Genomic DNA, 20,818 nt, shown 5'->3' on the forward strand with positions numbered 1-20,818 from the left:
CTTCTTTCTCTCAGTGTCAGTGCTGCGTCTCCCAGCAGGCTCAGCAGGTCGTGCACAGTCTCTCAGAGCTTCAGCCTCCAGTGAGAGACAGAGCAGGGACAGTCGGACGGGGCCGTCCCTGGACCGGAGGAGGCTCTGATCACACTTCAGTCACGGTTCCAGGGTGACGGACTGGGCAACGCTGTAACACACAAACATCAAAGAGACCCCACACAGACACACAGTGAGACAGACACACACACCCACTGTGAATGTGAGTCAGGTGTGAGTTTGTGTGTGTGCGTCACATGGACTCACCTGTGATTATGTCTGTCAGGGTGAGGGGAGGGCAGTCGAGGGGTGGAGGTGTCAGTTAATGCTACATGTCCAGAGACACCGAGGGGGGTGTTAACATAGCATAGACTCACAGTGGCTGTCTGGACTCTACAGCGTACAGTGACACTGCAGTAACAATGGGGGAGAGGAAGATGCAGACACACTGGCTGGACACTGCAGTACCTGACTTCATCTGTGGACCCCAGAGACTGAGAGAGACAGGGCAGGGGGAAGAGAGAGCGAGGGAGATGGAAAGAGACAGAAGGAATAGAGGGGAGGGGGGGGAAAGGGAGGATACAGAGCACAGAGAGGATGGGGGATGGGGGAGGGGTGTGACAGAAAGAGTGATAGGGTAAGAGAGTGAGAAGAGAGAAAGTGAGAGAGAGTCATACACAGACTGACAGGGCTGTCCAGGAAGAATACAGGCACTGACTGCATAACAAAATAAAGGAAAGGACAGTGTTCACTAACACTACACTAAGAGAGGGGGTCTAATACACTATAGACACACACTACAGAACTAAGCCTGTATACACCAAAAAAGTAGAAATAACCTTACATTTAAAACAAATAAACAGCCAACACATATTTAATGCATGCAATACCCCCCCCCCATTTTCCCACCACGGCTTTGATAGGGGATTCCCTGCAATGTGGCCACCCTGCCTGCCCCTGACACAGCCCTCCCACCAGTTGAATCACATCCGGGGTCTACGTAACTTACTGACGTCAGAGACAGGCGGCTTCCGCTGCCGCTGTAAACATGGCGTCCTCTCGGAGAGAAATCAATTTTATCCGGCTGCTCTCTCGCTGTGAATCGCTCGCTTCGGAGAAAAGAGGGGAGACGGAGTGGAGGCTGGAAAAGGTGAGAGCCACGGGGGGCTCCGCTGGGGAGGACAGTCGAGTAGAGACAAGGGAAATGAAAGGAAGCGAGAACTGAACTTGGGCGCCACGTCAGGACTGGACTCTCCGCAGCATCATGTGCAGTAATCAGTGGGGATTCCCTGGCCACGGCCACCAAAGCGAAGCGGGCTTTTTATTCGCCCACAAAGTGTAGTCACTGCACATTTTCCTCACTGACGCTTTGATTGCAGATTACAGTATTGTTTTTATTTTTTAAAGCCAACGCTGAACTCTTTCCGTGGGTCTGTTTATGTGCCAAAGACCCAGTAAGCAACAGTATTGTCATTGAACTAAAATAGCTCTTCATATAATAGTGTTAGTGCATTGAGCCTTTTTTACAGCCTCATCCTCTCCCTCTACATTTCACAATATTGATGCATGCCGGGATGCGGTACTTCATTAGCGTCATCATCGTTCAGATACCTTGGTGTGATTCGTGTGAGTGACGTCACGATCACCTTGTTTTGACGTCATTCTTCATTCACCACTTAAACCCTACGAGCGTTAACTAACCAGAGGCTACGTCATCATGTGATATAACATTAGTAATATGGCTTGGCATTTGTGTGATGATTAAAGTCAGTGTTATTTATTTGTCTCCAGTATGTGGGTGCCCTTGAATACAAGCTGGATGAACTGAAGAAGGACACAAGGCAGGTCTTTAAATTCACTTGGGGGGAAAAGATAATCCTTCACCATCGCATTAGACAATATCCACTGTGTCATCATTACAATGGAGGTAGTATTCAACAACTGAGAAAACATCTGGTGAATTGTGGTGGGGGAGGTTAAACTTTTAACTAAATTGAAGCATTATTTGATAATAACTAACAGGAGTTTGATAGGTATTCACTAAGTTAAATGAAGAGCAATGAAGATGATAATGTGTATCACACTCTCTTGTTTTCTGTGTGTAGTAAACCAGCCCCAGAAGTGTTGACTGACTACTGCCGGAAAGTCGATTTTCTAAAAGGATTATTAGAGGCAGAGAAACTGGTGAGGCATTTAGTTTTAGCTTTAACCAATAGGCCAAGGCCTTAAGCCGTGGACCTCAAGAGATTTAGTTTCTCCTATAACAGTCTGTCATCCTATAGGAGTTCTGCTTTTTTCTGTGTCTTATGGTTTATTTCTACTCCTTGTATTCATTGTTTTGATCTGTTGAGAGCTCTGTGCTTACCATGCAAAAGGCGCTATATAAAATATAAATTGATTTAGTTGTTGTTTTGATGTTTTCCAGAAAGACCTTCTGGTTAAAAACAACAACAACAACAACAACAGACATTCCCTTGGCACAGTATACGCCCAGCCTTTGCAGGACTTATGGGATTGAAAGTCATGTCTTTGTGTGTCTCTCTGCAGACGTCTCCGACAGAGAAAGCTTTGGCCAATCAGCTGCTGGCTCCTGGCAGGAATCCCACCACTGCGAACGAGAGGACCCCGGCCAGCAAGACTGTTCACATGCAGACCAAGGCTCGGTGCACGGGGGAGATGAGGAACGAGTTGCTAGGGGAGGTAAGGCACTACCCAAGAGCTCTGCAGTGAGAAGGAGTTCACCTTTAGGCTGCCAGAGGTGTACTGGCTAGAAACAACTCCCCAGATTGTGTTTTAGCGACACCTACTGGTTAGACAACTAAACAATGTAGCTAAATTGGGTACAAACATTAAGATTGGGGTCACATTTTGTCTCAGGTTAGGGTCCCCACTAAAATTAGGTTTGCTTTTCTATTGATTGAACTGAATTGGATGTAGATCTATCAGAGCCTAGTTTGAAATTATGATGTTGCCTGGGGTTGGGGCCTAAAATCAGGTAAGTAACTTATTGATGTGTATTACAGTTAGTCAAGCCTCTCCATTAGGTCATCTATTCATGTGGTACAATAAGGCACAGAAGATGGCAAGAGTTATTATTCTTTTACAAAGCAACAAGTTGTATTGATATTAAAAATAAACTGTTGAGCTTAATTATACCGTTTCATTTTCGTTTCTCCTTTTTTTTCTACAGGTATCCTCACGGCCAGGTAATTATTTCTGATGTTTGAATAGATTATTATGCATAGTTTTCATATGATGCAGGCATATTCTACATATTGTCGAACAATGTCTGTGTTGTTAGGACTTATTGTTTTAATTCTCTCTTCAGGTGGTTCAGATACAGATATCAGACAAAGGAGGTACGGTTTCCTACAATGTAACAACTTTTGTGTCCTTTTCTGTCATGCTTCTGTTTTTAATGTCTTTATGTGCTCTGGAATCTGTATAAAGATACTATTTTGTGGTATTGTAGTGTGAGAGTCTGATTGTTAGACATCCTACCTCAGTCCTATTGCTGTCACTGATCTAGGAATGTGTTCTAGAGATGTTCTTCAGCAGGGGTTTTCAAACCGCTCCTGGAGTACCCCCTGCCCTACTGGTTTTTGTTCCAACCTAGGTCTTGATTACTTAATTGAATGGTATATTGTTTTGTTAGTTCAATTAAGGATTCAATTAAGCAATTAAAACCTTAGCAGGGCAAGGGGTACTCCAGGACCGGTTTGAAAACCACTGTTCTACAGGAATCGTTGAAAGACATGCCATTTTGTACTAGTGAACCGTAGGGCAGTGGGATCTCGTTGTGGCTGACTGTGTGCTGTGTGGGCTCCGCAGGGGGGTGCCGCTGGACGAGAAGCAGTCGGCCGCCGAGCTGGACGCTGTGCTCCAGCATCACCACAACCTGCAGGAGAAGCTGGCCGAGGAGATGCTGAGTCTGGCCCGCAGCCTGAAGAACAACACGCTGGCGGCGCAGAACATGATCAAACAGGACAACCAGGTAGGGTGAGAGGGGAGGAGTCAAATATGTGGGAGGAGTCAATTGGAGTGGCTAGAAGGAGGGAATATTTGTTATACAGTGGAGACCGCTTATAGCGATCACGTCTGTCCGGGTCAAATTGATCACTATAAGTGGATGATCATTCTAACTGATTTTTTATTTATTTCTCATGCAGATTACCATTTAATTAACATTTATATATTTATTACATGAATATAAAGTAATGAAACAAACAGCTTCGCTATTACCTGAATTTCATTGACTTTCAAAATACGTCAGTAGTGCAAATAGTGGCTATACGATATAAGCCACAGCTTGCCGGTGGTTTCAGTGCATTTCAAATAAAATAAATAAACTGTCGACTATCAATGCCGAATGCCAATGGTAGCAGAGTTTGAAAACAAACTTAATCATAAAATATTCTGATCTTAGTCAAAAAATAAAAACTGCATAACAATAACTAGCCTACAAAAAAGGAGTCTACCTCTGTTTTGTTTGTCGGCTCTGTGCCACCTGGAAAAGTCATTTCACAAACTTGTAAATTGATGCCTGGTCATGGTTTTGTCCAAAACCAAGTTCACTTTTTACTAACTTGCATGAGATTAGTCTAGCTATCAAATTAAGACTAATTTATGTTTAGGCTTTTTTGATCAGTGGAGACCGCTTATAGTGATCACGTCCATCGTTTTATTTATTTTTCTCCTTATGTTGAAATGTATGAAAAGACCCAAAATTGAACACTATAAGCGGACTACTCGATCACTATAAGTGAATTATTTAAACAGCATTTGTATAGGAACGATTCCGTCCCAAGCTTTTTGATCCATATAAGCGGTTGACCGCTATAACCGTGATTGCTATAAGCGGTCTCCACTGAATCCGTTATATCCAGCTTTTTCAGCATTCTTTATGATTTCCAGAAGGTGGCAGTGTTTCACAAGCAACTGTTTAAAATGTTTGTTATTAGTTTGGGATTTTTCTTGTTTTGTAAATGCCATTCAGACAAACTGCAACAGCTGTTTTGCAGAAATGATGATGTTTTGAATAAACACAACCAGATTCAAACAAAAACAGGGGAAGCGCACAGACCCCACCCAGTTCAAAGGAGTCTTGGGTGTTAGTCTTTGTTCAAATCCAACAACAAGAATTGCATCCAGATTTCTTTAATCTTGACCATCCCGTGTAGAAACATGTTTTGCGTTGTAATCTGGGCAATTTCAATGAACTGGAAACACATAAATATCAATGATAGAAGCCAAAAATAATCGCAACTTGAGATCGGGCTTGAAACTAAGCGCTGAGGAAGCAACCGTTTGTGTTTTAATCACATCGCAGACCTCGAGTTGGGTGTTTGACCTTGGACAGGGCTCGACATCGGTTCAGTCTCGGCCGCGCCCGGCTGAGCCGTCAGGTGGAAGCGGAACGCCCAAGGCAGGAAATGATGTGTCGCGTCACAGTTGTCCCAGCCAGGGGAAAACCATTCTTTTAATGTGAACTGGATGTAAAAACATTCAATCAAGCAAAAGCAAAATAAGCAAGCTGTGTAAATGCCGGTGGGATGACGACACAAGGAAAACAAAATGGAGACGTTAAAACCGAAAACTATTATGAATACTAAAGCTTTTCTTTGTGGAAGTTATCTGATTTTCTTTGGGGTTATTTGGGGTGGAGGAGGGAATGAAAACATTGCCAAAATGTGTTGGCAAAACTTGTGCCTCCTGTAAGAGAGCTGCTCTCAAAAACACAGCGATGGAGTCCAGAGAGATTGCAGGTGCCAGTTTTCTAGAAACTGCCTTAACCATTTCCTTTTTACCACGAACCTCCTGGTAGGGATGGTTTCTCCGGCTCTGCCTCCTCTCCCACGTTCCCATCCTCTGTTTCAGACGCTCACGCAGTCCATGAGAATGGCCGACCTGAACTTCGAGAAGCTGAAGACCGAGTCCGAGCGACTGGAGCAGCACACCAAGAAATCGGTCAACTGGTTCCTGTGGCTGATGCTGATCGTGGTCTGCTTCACTTTCATCAGCATGATCCTCTTCATACGAATCTTCCCCAAACTCCGATGATGTCGGTGGGCTCTGTATCGCTGCCTACTCTAGTCCAGATCTCTATTAGTGAATATATTTATTGAAACAGATATGGATCGCCCAGTGCTGTATTGCCTTATCATCGGATGAGACTAAAATAACTAAGAGCCTTAATCTTGATCCATTGCTGGCTGGTAACAGCATCGCTTCTTGGCCTGTCCGGAAATAGGATTTAGCTATGATCCACTGCAAACAATATCATTAATCTCATTCCCAGTCTGCTTGTTTGGGCAGCAGCGATCTTAAGTAAACGGTCTGGCCCGCTGGGGGCAGTGTCTCCCTGTACAATTGAATGCATCTGAACCAGTTTTAAATTGGAAACAATGGGCCTTTCTGACCTGTTCCCCTCCTATTTCAGCATTTATTATTTTTTAAATTCGCACTGGCAGTGTTTAGGGTTGTAGTGGTTAAACTCAAGGACGGATTCGCGTGACAATGCAGGCAACCATTCCTGCGCCGTGCTGTTGACCTGCATCAGTGTTGCATGCGTGGCCTGTCTGGGACTCTAGGGAGCAGCCTGGCTCCATCTGGGGTGGGTTCAGAGTAGGATCGCTGCAGGAGAAGGCAGTCCAGGGAATTTCCAATGGCTGGACACTTTCCTGAGGACTCCTGTGTCAGGCTGTGAAAAATGTCCTCACGGACCAAAACAGACTCATCCAGACTTGCTATTTCTAACTGCTGCACCATCTGCTTGGTGTCCGTGTGAAAAGCTGCTGGCTGGAGATATTTTTGAATCGCTGAAGCACACAGACGCATGTAACACATCTGACAGGCACCGCAAACGATACAGCTCTTTTCAAACCTCTTGCATGTAACCACTCAACGAATTGTGTTGTTGGTCTCCGTTATATTTATTGCATAACTTACCCCAATGCATACAAGCACACACGCCGAAATAAAAGTACCAACTGGAACGAGAGATGTCCGAAAAGTCTTGATTCCCGTATTAAACACTAATTTCATTGTGTTAAGAATCTCATGCTTCCTGTCTGAGTAAATTTGCATATTAAGTGCTAAAACAACGTGCCCCAGCAAGGTTCACGTGTTGAGCCATTCGTGGATTAAAAGGGTTCTTTTCACTGCACTGCATTTCACAGAGGCTTAGCAATATATTGAATTTGTATTAAAAAATCAGTTTGGACCCAAAAAAAGATTTTTGAAGAGAACTGACTGACCCCAGAAGCTCGCAGCTGCTTTTTTGGGGATTTTATTTAACTTCAGAGGTCCTGCGGTGTTGCCAAGAAAGATCTACCAGTAAATGTTTGGACTTTTTCACCGTGAACTTTTAATTTGTTCAGCTAGTGCAGCTGACGGGTGCCTGGTGTTTATTGGAACGTCCCTTGCTGTAAATGAAGTGCCGAGAACTCCCTGTACGGAAAGAATATTGTAATATAAAAACAGTCTTATTTTATTAAAGAATTTAAAAATGCCTCGGACGTCTGACTTCTGCTTCTGTCCGTCTCTACATGTTCTGTGTTAAACCTCTTCCACACCATAAACATCTGGAAATGGCTTTATGTGTTTTGTTATTTATGCATTTATTATTGTATGGCTAAATGAACAGCTGGAAGACTATTTATATTGTTGCTGAGAGGAACCCCATTGCTCTTCTTGAAACTGAAGCTTTGAAAGTCCTTTTTAAGTGCGTTTCTCTGGTTGGCCTGGGGGAGGATGTTTTATAACAGTCGTGGAGTTTCATTTATGTTTCACGGGAGCACCGTTTCTGCAAAGCAACAAACGTTTCCGGTCGGACTCAATCTGGGTTGCTATGAAACCGGAGTTTGATTGACTGGGGCTCACTTCAGTGCTCATCTTGTTTTCCTTACTCGTAAGCCCTTTCAGATACCTGCGTAATAAAGGTGCTCTTCAGTTAGACAAATCGTTTGTTGATGGTGGCGCAAGACTTCGGAAATACGTTCCTGCCCCAGCTTGGGGTAAACAGAAGGAACGGCATGGAACGGGAACACAGGGCTGATAGGATCTAGTGGGAGTGTCCTCTGAAAATCCTGCAAACAGGTGTGAGGAGGGAGCAGTTGCCAGCAGACAGGAATTAAAAAGGCCGAATTGAGCACCTGTCTGCTCTCATTACCGCGGCGTCTGTGTCTGCTGCACAACCGCGTCTCCGTCCTTCTAGCCGGGTCTCCTCCCTGACGCCCTCCACTCTGTCATGAAGTCAAGGATCCACAACAAAATGAAGGACGTGGGATGATGCAATCCACATAAGAGTTTTTTTTCCCGGCAAGCATATAGAAGTCACATGAATTCGTTTGTAGTCCAAAAGGTGACCCTGACTGGGGTTTTGTCTTCGTTATAATTAAATTCTAATGTCTAGAAGACAAAATACCTAAGCGCCATCATTTAATTCACTTCAGACTAGACACTGAACTGAATTCACCATGCTATGTAACATAAGGCAGTCTAAGAAGGATTTAGGCAAGAGGTTATGAGACGAAAAACAACTGCCGATTTGAGCAACACTTACACAAGACGAAACATCCGGTGTTGTCTAGTTGAAGCGCACCAAAGCAAGGCCGTGTTTTCATAGCATAAACCGTCATCTCTGAGGCCAATAAGCACTCCAGTTGTGAGTATTGTCTGTTGATCTGAGAGGGAGGGTGGCAGGGTCACAGATTCCAGAATATTCCAGTGCGCTCGGCCGGCCTTGCTGCGCAATGGTTTATGGCATCCCCGGGATCGATGAGGAGTGCAGTCTACCACATCTGCAAAGCGCGCCGGTGACGAGACAAAAGCCCGCAGTCAAAATAAACCAAAAACGACCGCCATTTGGCTTCCTTGTTTGGAAAGAGAACTTGACCTGACTGTGGTTGTGATTTCGGCGATTCAGTCGGCTGTTTCCGACCAGCGACTGTAAATATTGAACATGTCAACATCTTTTCAGGGGAAGGTGGCTAGAAACCATTTTAAGTGTTATTTTACAGAGGTCAAACCTGTGTGACTTCCCGTTTTAATAGTAGTAGTAATATTAAACAACCGTAATACAACACTTAATATAGAAGTCAGCACAATATCATACAGAAAGCAACTTGGTGGCAGTGTAAGCGACAAAGTAATTAAGGTATTAGATGCCTGGATAGCCAGCCTGTTGAACTAAAACTCAGACAAAGACCGGGCTCTAGTTGTTCCTTTAACTATAGAAAAAAGCACACAAGTTGTCTTCGGAGGCATGCCGATTCCTCTCGGTAATTAGTTCAGGATGCCCTTAACTCATGTTTATACAAACCAAAATAACAGCCACTTCCACCTCCCCCCCCCCACATCTCTACTGGTCTGCCTCTGTGTTAATCTGCTCTTTCCATCTCCAATCGCTGGTTTTGTTCCACAGTTGTTGCTTTACAATTGTGATTTTTAAAAACAGTCCTGGATGTATATGATCTGGATTCATGCCTGGCATATGCGCGCATAACAGGGACGTCTTCATTGTACTTATCTTTCGTGTACTCGGATCCTGTAGTGCATCGTTTTGTGTGTGTGTTTGAAGGTTACAGCTGCGAAGGATCGAAGATAAAACCTGGATGGCGTCCAGCGCTGCTCGTTCATTATTGTAAGTGTTTGACAAGACTAAGATTTTTCTGGGTGGGCCGACTCATCGGCGTGCAATTCGTTGTTTTGTTTTTTTGTTTTTAAAAGGGAAATCTGTTATGTAATTTGTGGAGAAACTAGATCACAGGTCACTTACTTAAATTCTCCAAAAGCATTGTAAATTAAGAGGGTAGAACATCAAATGAAACGTGACTAGATTAAGCAGCAAGAAGGTTGGTTAATCAATATTCAGCTTTTACGCACTATAAGGAACAATTGTATAATACTAAATACAATAAGAACAGTGATTCTGAATTACTGTCCACTGACTGTCGCTGGGAATGAGAATTGAGGCGCGACCTTTGACCTCTTCTCAAAAGACAAAACAACAAAGAAACAGCTGCTGAGTTATTATTAGGAGACACTGCCCCCCCAAACTCAAGTCATTTACATGCAATGATGACAAATACTCTTGATTTCCAGGAAAGCAGGTATTGTAAAGAAAACACAATTAATCCTGTTGTCATAAACACGCCCGAGGCAAAGCAAAACAAAACAAAACAAAATGTCCTGTGTCCTCTCTCTTTTTTTCAGTTTTGCCGGTGACATTTACAAGCAAGCGGGTTTATTTAAAAACAGCTTGTATTGTTGTGTTCCATTCGGGCAGGTTTGGAAACAAAACATTAAAATTGAACAGAGGCTTGACCATGGTTCAATAACAATAATGTGATTTATGTGCCTCAGTCCTTTTTAACCACACTAATGATTGCACTGATAAACACTTGTGCTGCTATTCCTGCTACTACTACTATTACTCCTTCTTAATAATAATAATAATAATAACAATAATTTCTGTCAATATAATTGAAGTCCCTCAACCTTTGATCTGGGTAACATTTAACCCCTCTTGCTTTCATTATCTAGACACACACACACAAGTTCACTTTTTCAGCTTTAAAGCTCAACGGTTAAAAGGTGGTCACTATTGACCTGAGTTTAGTATATCTTACCCTTCCAAAGAAGGACTGGAGGCTTTGAAGTTTTATTAATGACCTTCGTATGGTCAGGTTTGAGTTTGGGAGCTGATTGGGGGGGGGTGTTTCATGGATTTTAAAAGCAGAGTTTGTCAAATTCTTCCAGCATTAAGTCAAACCTTTGAGATGCCACAATCGGAGACATAGACAGGTCTTCAAAGAGACGCGTCGTTCCCACAACACGTCTGAAGATTGACTTGCTTACTAAAGACTTCTGTTGCTTATGATTAGGTCAAGAGGGATGTGTTTTACTGGCGTGTTTTTCTGCGCTTTTTCTCATTTCTGGTTTTGATTCTTTTAACAAGACGCCTGCAGGACCTGCTGGTTAAAGGCCTTATGTAACCGTGCCTGATTTCTGCGTGAACTGACGTACAAGTGATCTTAATATCCCCTGCTGACCGCTTGGCGATCGTGTTAGCGCACACTTGGCACTAACCCCGTCTCCCGTCTTGCTTTTGGAAGTACGACGAGGGGGGGCAAAGAACATCTCACCCCTGTTCAAAGAAGGAGCCGCACACAAAACACAAAACACAGAGCGGCACAGTGCTTCTTCCTCAAGGCACCGGCACTAGAGCGAGGCTCCCAGAGACGGCACAGCGATTATTTTCACGGAGAAGGATAACAGTACCAGGAATGCGAGTGTACATGTAGTGAAGTCCACATTAGTGTAGATTAAGAGCATTTTAAAAACAACTGTTCATCATGGTGCCACATGCATTAAGATATTTGTATTAGATTTGAATCTACAGAAGTGTCTACTGATTGCAGAGTTTATAAAGTCTTTTGTTGTCCTTTTTATATCTTGTTACTCTGGACTTTTCTGCTCTGTGATTGGGTAATTTTGGGGGGTTTTGAGAATTATGTGTTAATTGAATAAAGCATGGATATCCAAGTGCTTTTTTTGTTTGTTTTTTTAACCAATTTACTAATTCACACACACACACGTATGTATATCATCATCATCAGCCCATATTGATCCACTGCTTGATGAAGCCTCCCTGAGATGTTTCCACTTGCTTCGATCTATAGGTCATGCCTGTAAAGTTAATGATTTAATTTTCCCATCTTTTATGTGGTCGTCTTCTAGGTCTTCTAGGTCTTTTTTCGTCTCTTGGGATCCAGTCCATAGCTTCCTTTGTTCTGTTCTTCTTGCAATGTGTCCGGTCCATAGCCATGTTAACATTTTCACTCTTTCAATGATGTCACATATTTTGGTTTGTTCTCTTATCCATTCATCGCTTCTTGTTAGTCCAAGCAGACATCTTTCCATGCTCCTTCGTGTCGTCCGCAGTTTCTATCTAATGGTTACATTTTGTGACCAGATTCTTTTTCAGTCCAGTCTTCTTGCTTGCATCTGAGAGTTCTTGAAACTGAAGGCCACTCTGTCTCTTTCTGATCCCATCGCTCCCCAGTGGCTCTGCTTGGACAATGCATCTGCGTTGTTCATTCCCGACACCCAACAACCTTTGCGCAAAGAAGTGCAAACGTTCCCACTTTCCATCTCAACTAAACTTCCTGTCCGTTTCCTGTTGTTTCTTCCTGCAGTAGCACTCTGGGCTGATTTGGTAAGTACCTCTCCTGTGTCGGCACTCCCGGTCTCTGTTCCAGGCTGCAGAAAAGGACAGTGTGTTTCCCCACCGTTTGTGACGGAGGACAACATGTTTCGAGAACCCAGGTACGGTAACATTTCCACACTTCCAGGGTCGAGTTCAAGCTGAGATCCATCTGCAGTTGCACTTCAGTGCTGCAAACACCCTTCCTACGCAGTAATTATATACCTCTGCAACGGGGAAAAAAACATTTTTAAGTGGGGTATCGCAAGACAAACACTATTCCTCCATCAATAAAGCTGATTACTACACATTATAGTTTTATTTTTTTCTATAATAAACTGTTCTGTTTCTTCCTTGCTCACTTTTCCTTTCCCTTTTTTTTGTCTACACTTCCATTTCCAACAGCAAGAGCACAATCTTCCATCTCCCGGTCAGTGGTTATAAAGGTTTCTTAATGGTTGACCGCTGGTAGGTATTGTGAAAATTGCACGGCCGTGTTCGGACAGCTTTGACACGATTTCACAATGAAGCCGTCGTACATCTACGGTTCAAGGAGAGAATAGCCTTGAAAAGCGAAGGCAGAGACTCTTGTGGCTGTGATATTATTACCAGCCTGGAGACAGCAGGCCATGTAGCTTGTGCGTCACTAACAAGGGCAGCAGACGATTTTCTTTTTTTTCCAGAAGAAGAAAAAAAGTGTAACCTTTTGACACCTCAAATCTGTATCTTAAGGTCTCCGTCACGTTCTCCACGAAACCAGGGCTGTCAACTCGCTTTCCTGTGATTAATGAGGCTGAGCGTCTTAATAGGTCAGCGTCTCCAATACGTTTCGGCCCTCGGCTTCTCAGACGGGCAGATCAACGCGGCCGCCGTGCCCCCGTGTCTGTGAGGAGGGCCTCCGCACGCACACAGACACTTAATGAAATGGCTGCGTCACGTCTCGTAAGAAGTGGCACCAATCTCCGGGATTTTGCTCCGAGAGTGACGCCGTTTACCGTAAACTACCGGACAAAGCCATCGTTAGGCCTGTTGCACGTGTGAGGGGCTGACGGGGGAGATGTGTGAATGTGTGTGTGTTGGTGGCAGAGGGCAAATGTTTGAAGGAAACATGATTCACATCACCAACCTGTTTATCTTCGGGGGTTTTTTTTGTATCAGTATCTTTTATTTTATTTTATCGGTCGCACTTTAAAATAAGAAGACGTGATTGCTCATGAATGAATATATGAATACCACAGGATTAACACCTGATTATTACATGCACTTCTTCATCTGATTTCTGATTAGGGTTGGGGTTCAACATCAGAATTCATGTGTTATCGATGTGGAATTGAAATTGCAGCTTAAATGCTGTGCGATTAATATATTAATGCATGAGGAATCACACGACCCTATTTGAAAATGTTATCCTTCTACCGAACTGGCAGCCGTTTCCAATTGTCTTGAGAATAGACCCTCGCATCGCGTTTATTTTCCCGCTGCTGTTTGCGCAACGGCAATAGCGCAACACTACCACAACGCGCCGCTAGAGGGCGGCATTCATTTGATAACGGGATGCAGACGTCGCTTTTCTATTTACATTTTGTTTTTTAATCTGTATGTATATGCTGTGCATGCTTTAGCTATCACACCATTACAATACTCCAACACAGCATGTAAGACTTAAACATATATCAACCTAATACAGATCCAGATGTGTCACTTGAGTTCACATTTAAACGCGTACTTACTTTCTTATATTAACACAATTCCATATGTTGTGTTTACATATATGTCTGTATAAAGTATTGCAAAATACTTGTGGACAAAGTAAGTCCACTGTTTAACAAACATTTTGTGAAAGCTCTGGGTGTCGGTGTTAAACCTGTAGGATGGAAGGAAAGCCTGTGACAAAAGAACAGCTGAAATAGGTTGCAACACTCATGAGAAAAATGTATGATTGTTTATATAATTAGACTAGACATATAATTAGACTTGTTCTCTTGCTCTGTTGTGTTGTTCAGTGGAGATGCACAGTGTTTGCAGTGTTTGATGAGGTATAGAGGGAGTTGTTCTTTCCCGAAGGTCAACTTTCAGAGATAACTAAAACAAAGATAGGGCTAAAAAGATGTGGACAGGAACCAGCTCAGACTGGATCTGAATGACAGGATTTTTCAACTACAGGTGCTTCTTGACACCATTACATCACTGACTATGGCAGCTGTCTTTGAACCAGATATTGATTTGGGCTGAGACTCCCTTCATGCCCAGCGACTGAAAACCACACACGTTTCAAAAAAACATCCTGGCACACTTTCTTTATTCTTTTACTTTGCATGGCAAGAGAATGAAAAGAATACACTTCTTAAACTAACTAGCAGGGTAAATATGGCCCACACCTTGTCAACTGTAGTGTGTGTGTGTGTGTGTGATGTATGATTAATGTATGTGGCAATAATCTAAACAGCTGAAGCTCATCGGACATGTTTCCTAGTAATTCTGAGCAAATTAATACACACCTAACTGTAAATATTATATGAGTAATCTGTGGGCCGTTTGGCAATATTGTATTTACTGGAACTAGGGGGGGTGGTGGCGCAGCTTGACTGTGTTTCCCAGGAAAAGCCGGGGGGGGGGGAAGAAATGAAAATGTATTAAATGAATTCCAAATTCACAAAGAAATTTGTATGGGGTTGTAGGTTGATTTAGCACAGAACAAATACATAGCTGTAAAATAAATAGATACATAACTACAATTGAAATGCATGCTTTTCCTGCAGCTGACAAGACTTCTTGATCATTCAGTACATTGTATTTTCTTGACCGATCTTAAACTCACTCCCCAAAAAAAAGATCATCCCTAATAAATGACAAAAAGAAGAAACATAACAATGCGCGGTGGGTCCTAATATAAAGTAAACGATGTAAGCAGAGATCTGGGGGGAGGGGGGGGTGGATTTAAACAGCAAGCTGGGGAAGCTGGTGATACACAAAAGGAAACGGGGGGTTTAGCACTCGGCACTGTACCCTCTCCAGCTCCTGCTCTGATGAATGCGCCGGGAGGATGTGCCTCTGCGCACGTCTGCCTCCCAAAAACAGGCCGGTGACGTCATGGGGGTCCCGCCGCGGAGAGGGGCTGTTCTTGCGGCTCACAAGCGCCCTTATATACGAGTGTGGGAACTGGGGGGGCAGATGTGGCGACTAGCAAAACAAAGGACTGGGAGGGGGTGCAACACAACACGTGGGGGAGGGGTAACCTAGTGGAGGCATGGCTCTAATAAGAATATTAATCTTCATCATCATCATCATCATTTCTTATTATTTCATCAACAGTGTGACTTTGTTATGATGTTACTATATTTGTAAACGAATTGCAAATACAGCACATAAGCACAATAGATATATAAACAATATGACATAATATGGAATTCTCTCTGATCGTGGTGTGTGCAAAACAAACAAACAAACAAACAAACAAAACCATTCATTTCTGTGTGTATTTGTTTTATTCATCAATTCATTCTACGGATTAGTGAGCACATACGCCATGCAACCCCCTACCTGTAGTTTTTACCCTTTGGGTTCTGGGGTTCATCTACAACACACACACACACACACACTCACATTTAGTTTAATGGGAAGGCTCTGAGGATTAGACCTCAGGGTGGTGACGTGGAAAATCATTTGACCAACATCATTAAAACATGTCGGATAAGTGAGAATTTGTCACCAAGAGGACCACATGATTTAGACAAATCAGACATGACGCAGGCGGACAACCTCGAAACAGGAATACTGGGGGTAGGATGGACACAGAACCAGACTCGCCTCCCCCAGACTCATATGGGCGAGGTTTGCCCACAGATTGGGAAGTTGGGCGTATTACAACACAACTACCTGTTATTCCTTCTGTGGGGAACAGCTCCCAGTCTTCCTGGAAATGCCAAATAATAGTAAATGAATGGAAAAACCACATTAAGGTGACACAAATTTACACAACTGTATGTATGTGGCAGTGTTTCCTTGGCTACCCGCTGCCTGGCAGAGGGGGTTCATCTCAGTGCAGCGAGCGAGGTTTCTCATTCCCGCGCAGCTCGGTGTGAAAATACCAGCGCTCTGCAAAGATTGCACTTCGGAGAAAATGTCACGCTGCCCTCTGGCAGAACAGAGGATGAGTCTCTCTTATTTGTTGATTTTGCTCCAACCCAAGACTTCAGGAAAGCTGGTCTAATTGCTACCAAAAGATAGAAAGATAGAAAGGATGTATTTTTGAAGACCAACCAACAAGAGCAACAAAGCAGAGCAAACCAAAACAGCATAACAAAATACCATTCAAATCGGTCGATAATGGATCCCATCAAATACCTTTCTAGGAAAAGCACTGGTTTCTACCTGGAAAAAGTCCACAATGTTTTTTCACAGGGCGCTTAATCTTGCGAGGAAAACAGGGTTTGTTCCTCCAGGTATTCTGCGCTGGGAACATTGACTGTTGTTTGTGAACATGTAGTTTGTAACACTCTGCTCCTTGGTGCTACAAATAATTAGTCAGCACAGATAACTAACTGGACAATCCTGGATGCTGGATGCTTCTCTAATGTTCTCCACTAACTCCACGTCAATCAGAAGTCCATCTTATTGGCCTTCAGTGGGTTCAAATAACACACGATTACGTATCTAAGGAAGAGTGGTCTGGCCAGCCATTGTCCTTTGTATTATGCTAGTGAGAGTCTCAATCATGTTGGTGTAAAACCTTTAAATCCACTTCAGGGCACAGAGGGTATCAGAGCGAGAACTCCAGTTGGTGTCCTCCAATAGATAAAAACCCAACCCCACAATTACAAAGTCATAAATAGGAACGTGATCGGTTTAATTTAACTTCATGTTCCACAACCTCTTCCATAACCTTGTTCTTATCTGCTGGATATAAACACAAACCATCCATTGTGGGCGTGGCTTAGTGCATGCATTATTATTATTAGGCCTTATCTTCAGCCAGTTGGAAACAGCCTGAAGGTGAAATGGAAACACAGCGCAACTGAGAGCACCGAGGCTGTGTCTGAGTGAGTCTACAGTGCCGACCGACTGTGTCCCCAGCTGTAAAAGGGCCACTGGGTGGGGGGGGCTGGAATTAATAATTAACACGAAGCGTTTCTCAGGAAGGGTGGGTTCCTCATCGCCGAAAGGAGCCAGAAACAGAGCGCTATATATAAAGCAGTACAGGAAGATCCATGCTTTTCGGCCTTTTGTTTGGATTTTCTTTTTTGGGATGTTGGGCAAGGGGTGGGGGGGGGGTGACCTCTTGCCTGTCCAAAAAATGAAGAGGTCTATTTCAGTGCGCCGCAGTAGGGAGAGTTCCTATAGGGAAACGGGGGGGGGGGGGAGGTTGAGAGAGAGAGAGAGAGAGAGAGAGAGAGAGAGAGAGAGAGAGAGAGAGAGAGAGAGAGAGAGAGAGAGAGAGAGAGAGAGGATGTCAAAGAACATCATCTTCTACAGTCTATGGAGCAAGCAGTGTAATTTCTCTGAAACACACATTACTCATTTCTCCTGCCCCAATCCTTCCTCACTCACTTGCTTTTGTTCCGTTTTCTCTCTCTCTCTCTCTCTCTCTCTCTCTCTCTCTCTCTCTCTCTCTCTCATCTTCTTCTTCTTCTTCTTCTTCTTCTTCTTTCCTAATTTTCCCCCTTCACCGATAAAAATAGACATTTGATTGAGTTAGAGGAAGCCCGGCAAGGCTGGGAACTGACATTAACACTCACCCATTGTTTTCAATGGTCTGCAAAATGTCGATTTATAAAATGCAGAAGGAGTTTCTAAGACTGACCTCGTTTTCTGAAGGAAATTGGGGGAAGAACAAAGCCTTGTTTCTCTCCTACGGACTACCAAGGTAACAGGACAGGTCGGTATAGCACAGCAAAATCATGATAGAGCACGGACAGGTATGATACAAACGGTACGAAACTGTGACAAAGCTATGTAGATGCTTGGTGTAAGCATAGAAGAAATGATGGGTAAGTCATTGAAGACATAGGACATTTTTGTTGGAGGAAAAGGCTCAAATATTTGCCCTCCCCCACAGTAAAGTTGGTAACTGTGGCATTCTTTCTTTTGCTTTGTTGTGTTTCTTGTTTGTCTTTTCCAATTGCAGGACACATTTTTTCCCATCCCTTTCACCCTGACCTGTCCTTGACCGTCCCAGGGGAACAAAAGGGCGACACGGACTCCTCGGAGGAGTGAGATTCCACAGCGGTTTGGATTAAACTCGTCCGTCTGATAACGCTAATCCTTCAATCCGCCCTCCCACGACGTCTGTAGGGAAGGGAGGCCTTGAAATCTGTCTTTCAATAAGTCTGTTGTTCTTTCTGTGCAAAATACGGGCCTGCGGAGTGGAAAGAGAAAGAGAAGTGAATCATCTCCTCTCGGAACTGGAAACCGGTCTGCAGCCGAGAAAGGGTTTCGTATTAACTTCCCGTTTAATCGGGGGGCAGATGTCGTTTGTGGACTTCTTGTTGACAGCGACTCATGGTTCCGACATCTTGCGGCTCCCGCCCAGCTGTCTGTATGTACTTGTCAAACCGCACGTAACTGAAAACCATGACAGCACCCGAACTAACTATGCATTACCTGTTATTATCTACAATGTGTAGCAGTCATATTACAATTGCCGAGCAGTGTGATCTTTTATTAAAGGCTACCATTTAGAAGGCAATGCTTTCCGGCAGACACAACAATGCTGCTTATTTGTGATGCAATTACTGCCAGCTTGATCTGAATACTACTATAGCAACCCCCTGTTAATGCTATATCACTTCCCGACTCATCTGCCTGGCTTAAATGGAAACAGCAGTCGCCATTTGAGAAACAACACCGTTTTGGACACCTTAACTGTAGCACCATTGTCATGAGGTTGGCTCTGACCCATTTCCTCAATCTATCTCCGTTACCTCTTCTTAAAAACGCACTAGACAGAAAGAAATAGGTTCTGTTTCTCATGTAGGGGAAAAACTCATTGAACTCATTGTACACCCTTTAGTGCATGTCTTTGTGTGACGGTCTGTTCCGCAGTTTGTCGGCTACAGTACTGGCATTAGAAAGAAGATTAAGAGATTTTATGTTTGTGGTTGTTGTCCATGACACACATGACTGAATATAATAATAATAATAATACACACAAATGGCACGTGAATGCCATTCCCAGGTCTGCACATTATCTTGGATTACAGGTGTGCGGGGCAGGGGATGAACAATTTACATCACAAAGCGAATAATCTCGGCTGCACATAATGCAGGACTGAGCGAGATGTTCTCTCTGAGGTTTAGCAATCCTCTCATTGGCTTAAAGGCCCTCGTCATTGACTTCCTCTCGGCGAACGGTCCATTTTGAAGGGTTAACGGGTCTGGAATAACTCTCGTTCACCCCCTACCCATAGTCCTTGTCTTAACCTACCTCGTCATGCACAAGAACTGCGCAGATTACCTCTCTGATCTGCTGACTCTGCAAGTTCCTCTGCAGCCGTTCTTAGATCCTCAGAACCTCTGATCAAGGTTTTATGGAAGCCAAGCAGAGTTTTAAAGGGTTTACGGAAATTGCTTAAAAAAAATGTATAAACATTGAAAATATGCATGAAAACGTAAAAAAAATGTAACTCGCCATGTGTAATTCTTCAAGCGCTATGTTCTAATATTCACAGTCGTGTGTGTTTCAAACATTGGACAATTCTTCTTCAAACAAACTGTTTAACACCAAAACTGAGTTTTTGCATGAGGTGCAACTTGAGATAAATACTGCTGGATTGATGAGTTGTATTGACATAAAGATCTCAGATTTAACCCCTGAGCTTAAACTAAGACATTAAGAGATGTTTTTTCCCCCCAGGTATGGCTTAAGAAAAACCCAAAGCTCTTCCAATAAGCTTTTAGTTTAATCGTTGTGGTCGTGGTTCCTTTTTGTAGCTGTGCCTCTCAAAAGGGGATAAGTGTTTTGCCATGTAATGGAAACCAGGCTGGATTTACTAACATAACCAGTATTATATGACAGACCAGACCTGCAAGTTAGTAATAAACAAGGAGAATGTTGGTATGAATGGTCAACAAAGGGTGGGACTCAATCCTGGCATCCTTCAAACTGGTTTCAATGGAAGTTTGCAAATAGAAAAACCTGACGTAACTCAGCTCAGGTAACAACCAAGAGCACAGTGGCAGGAACCAGGATCCAAGTTGGACGGACGGTGGGAAATAGAAAAAAGACATTTTCACACGACGGCAGGATTTGTGAAGAGGGGCCGTGATTCTGGTAAAGCCATGCCATGCCGTCACTGGAGCCAACCTTGTCAGGGCACGTCTGGAGAACCCCAGTGACTTGAGGACATGGGAAAGAAGAGCTTTATTTAACACTAGGAAACACAATCAAAGAGCGTACAAGTGGCACAAATTTTGTGCGAGTTAAGCAAAAAAAAAAAAAAAAAAGCAGCTACATATTTGAATGGAAGGAAGCAGAGAAATACACAGAAATACAGCAGGTCCTGGGAAAGAAGGACTATCTTGACATGCCAGGAAAGCGTCTTCGTTGTTTTCAACCTAACGTTTCCATTTCTTTTTTGTTTT

At 43.4% G+C, this 20,818-nt stretch overlaps 1 protein-coding gene across 1 annotated transcript; it reads left to right on the plus strand.

Annotated features, from left to right (window-relative positions):
• The first annotated feature begins 1,031 nt into the window (after positions 1-1,031).
• use1 (unconventional SNARE in the ER 1 homolog (S. cerevisiae)) lies at positions 1,032-7,540 on the plus strand. Its single transcript, XM_066695630.1, has 8 exons — positions 1,032-1,180; positions 1,822-1,871; positions 2,136-2,214; positions 2,578-2,730; positions 3,221-3,236; positions 3,359-3,389; positions 3,862-4,024; positions 5,908-7,540. The coding sequence occupies exons 1-8, from the start codon at positions 1,079-1,081 to the stop codon at positions 6,088-6,090; spliced, it is 777 nt and encodes a 258-aa protein (XP_066551727.1). The 5' UTR covers positions 1,032-1,078; the 3' UTR covers positions 6,091-7,540.
• Positions 7,541-20,818: the final 13,278 nt, after the last annotated feature.

This window comes from Amia ocellicauda, chromosome 22 (genome assembly GCF_036373705.1).
Source record: "Amia ocellicauda isolate fAmiCal2 chromosome 22, fAmiCal2.hap1, whole genome shotgun sequence".
Taxonomy (NCBI): domain Eukaryota; kingdom Metazoa; phylum Chordata; class Actinopteri; order Amiiformes; family Amiidae; genus Amia; species Amia ocellicauda.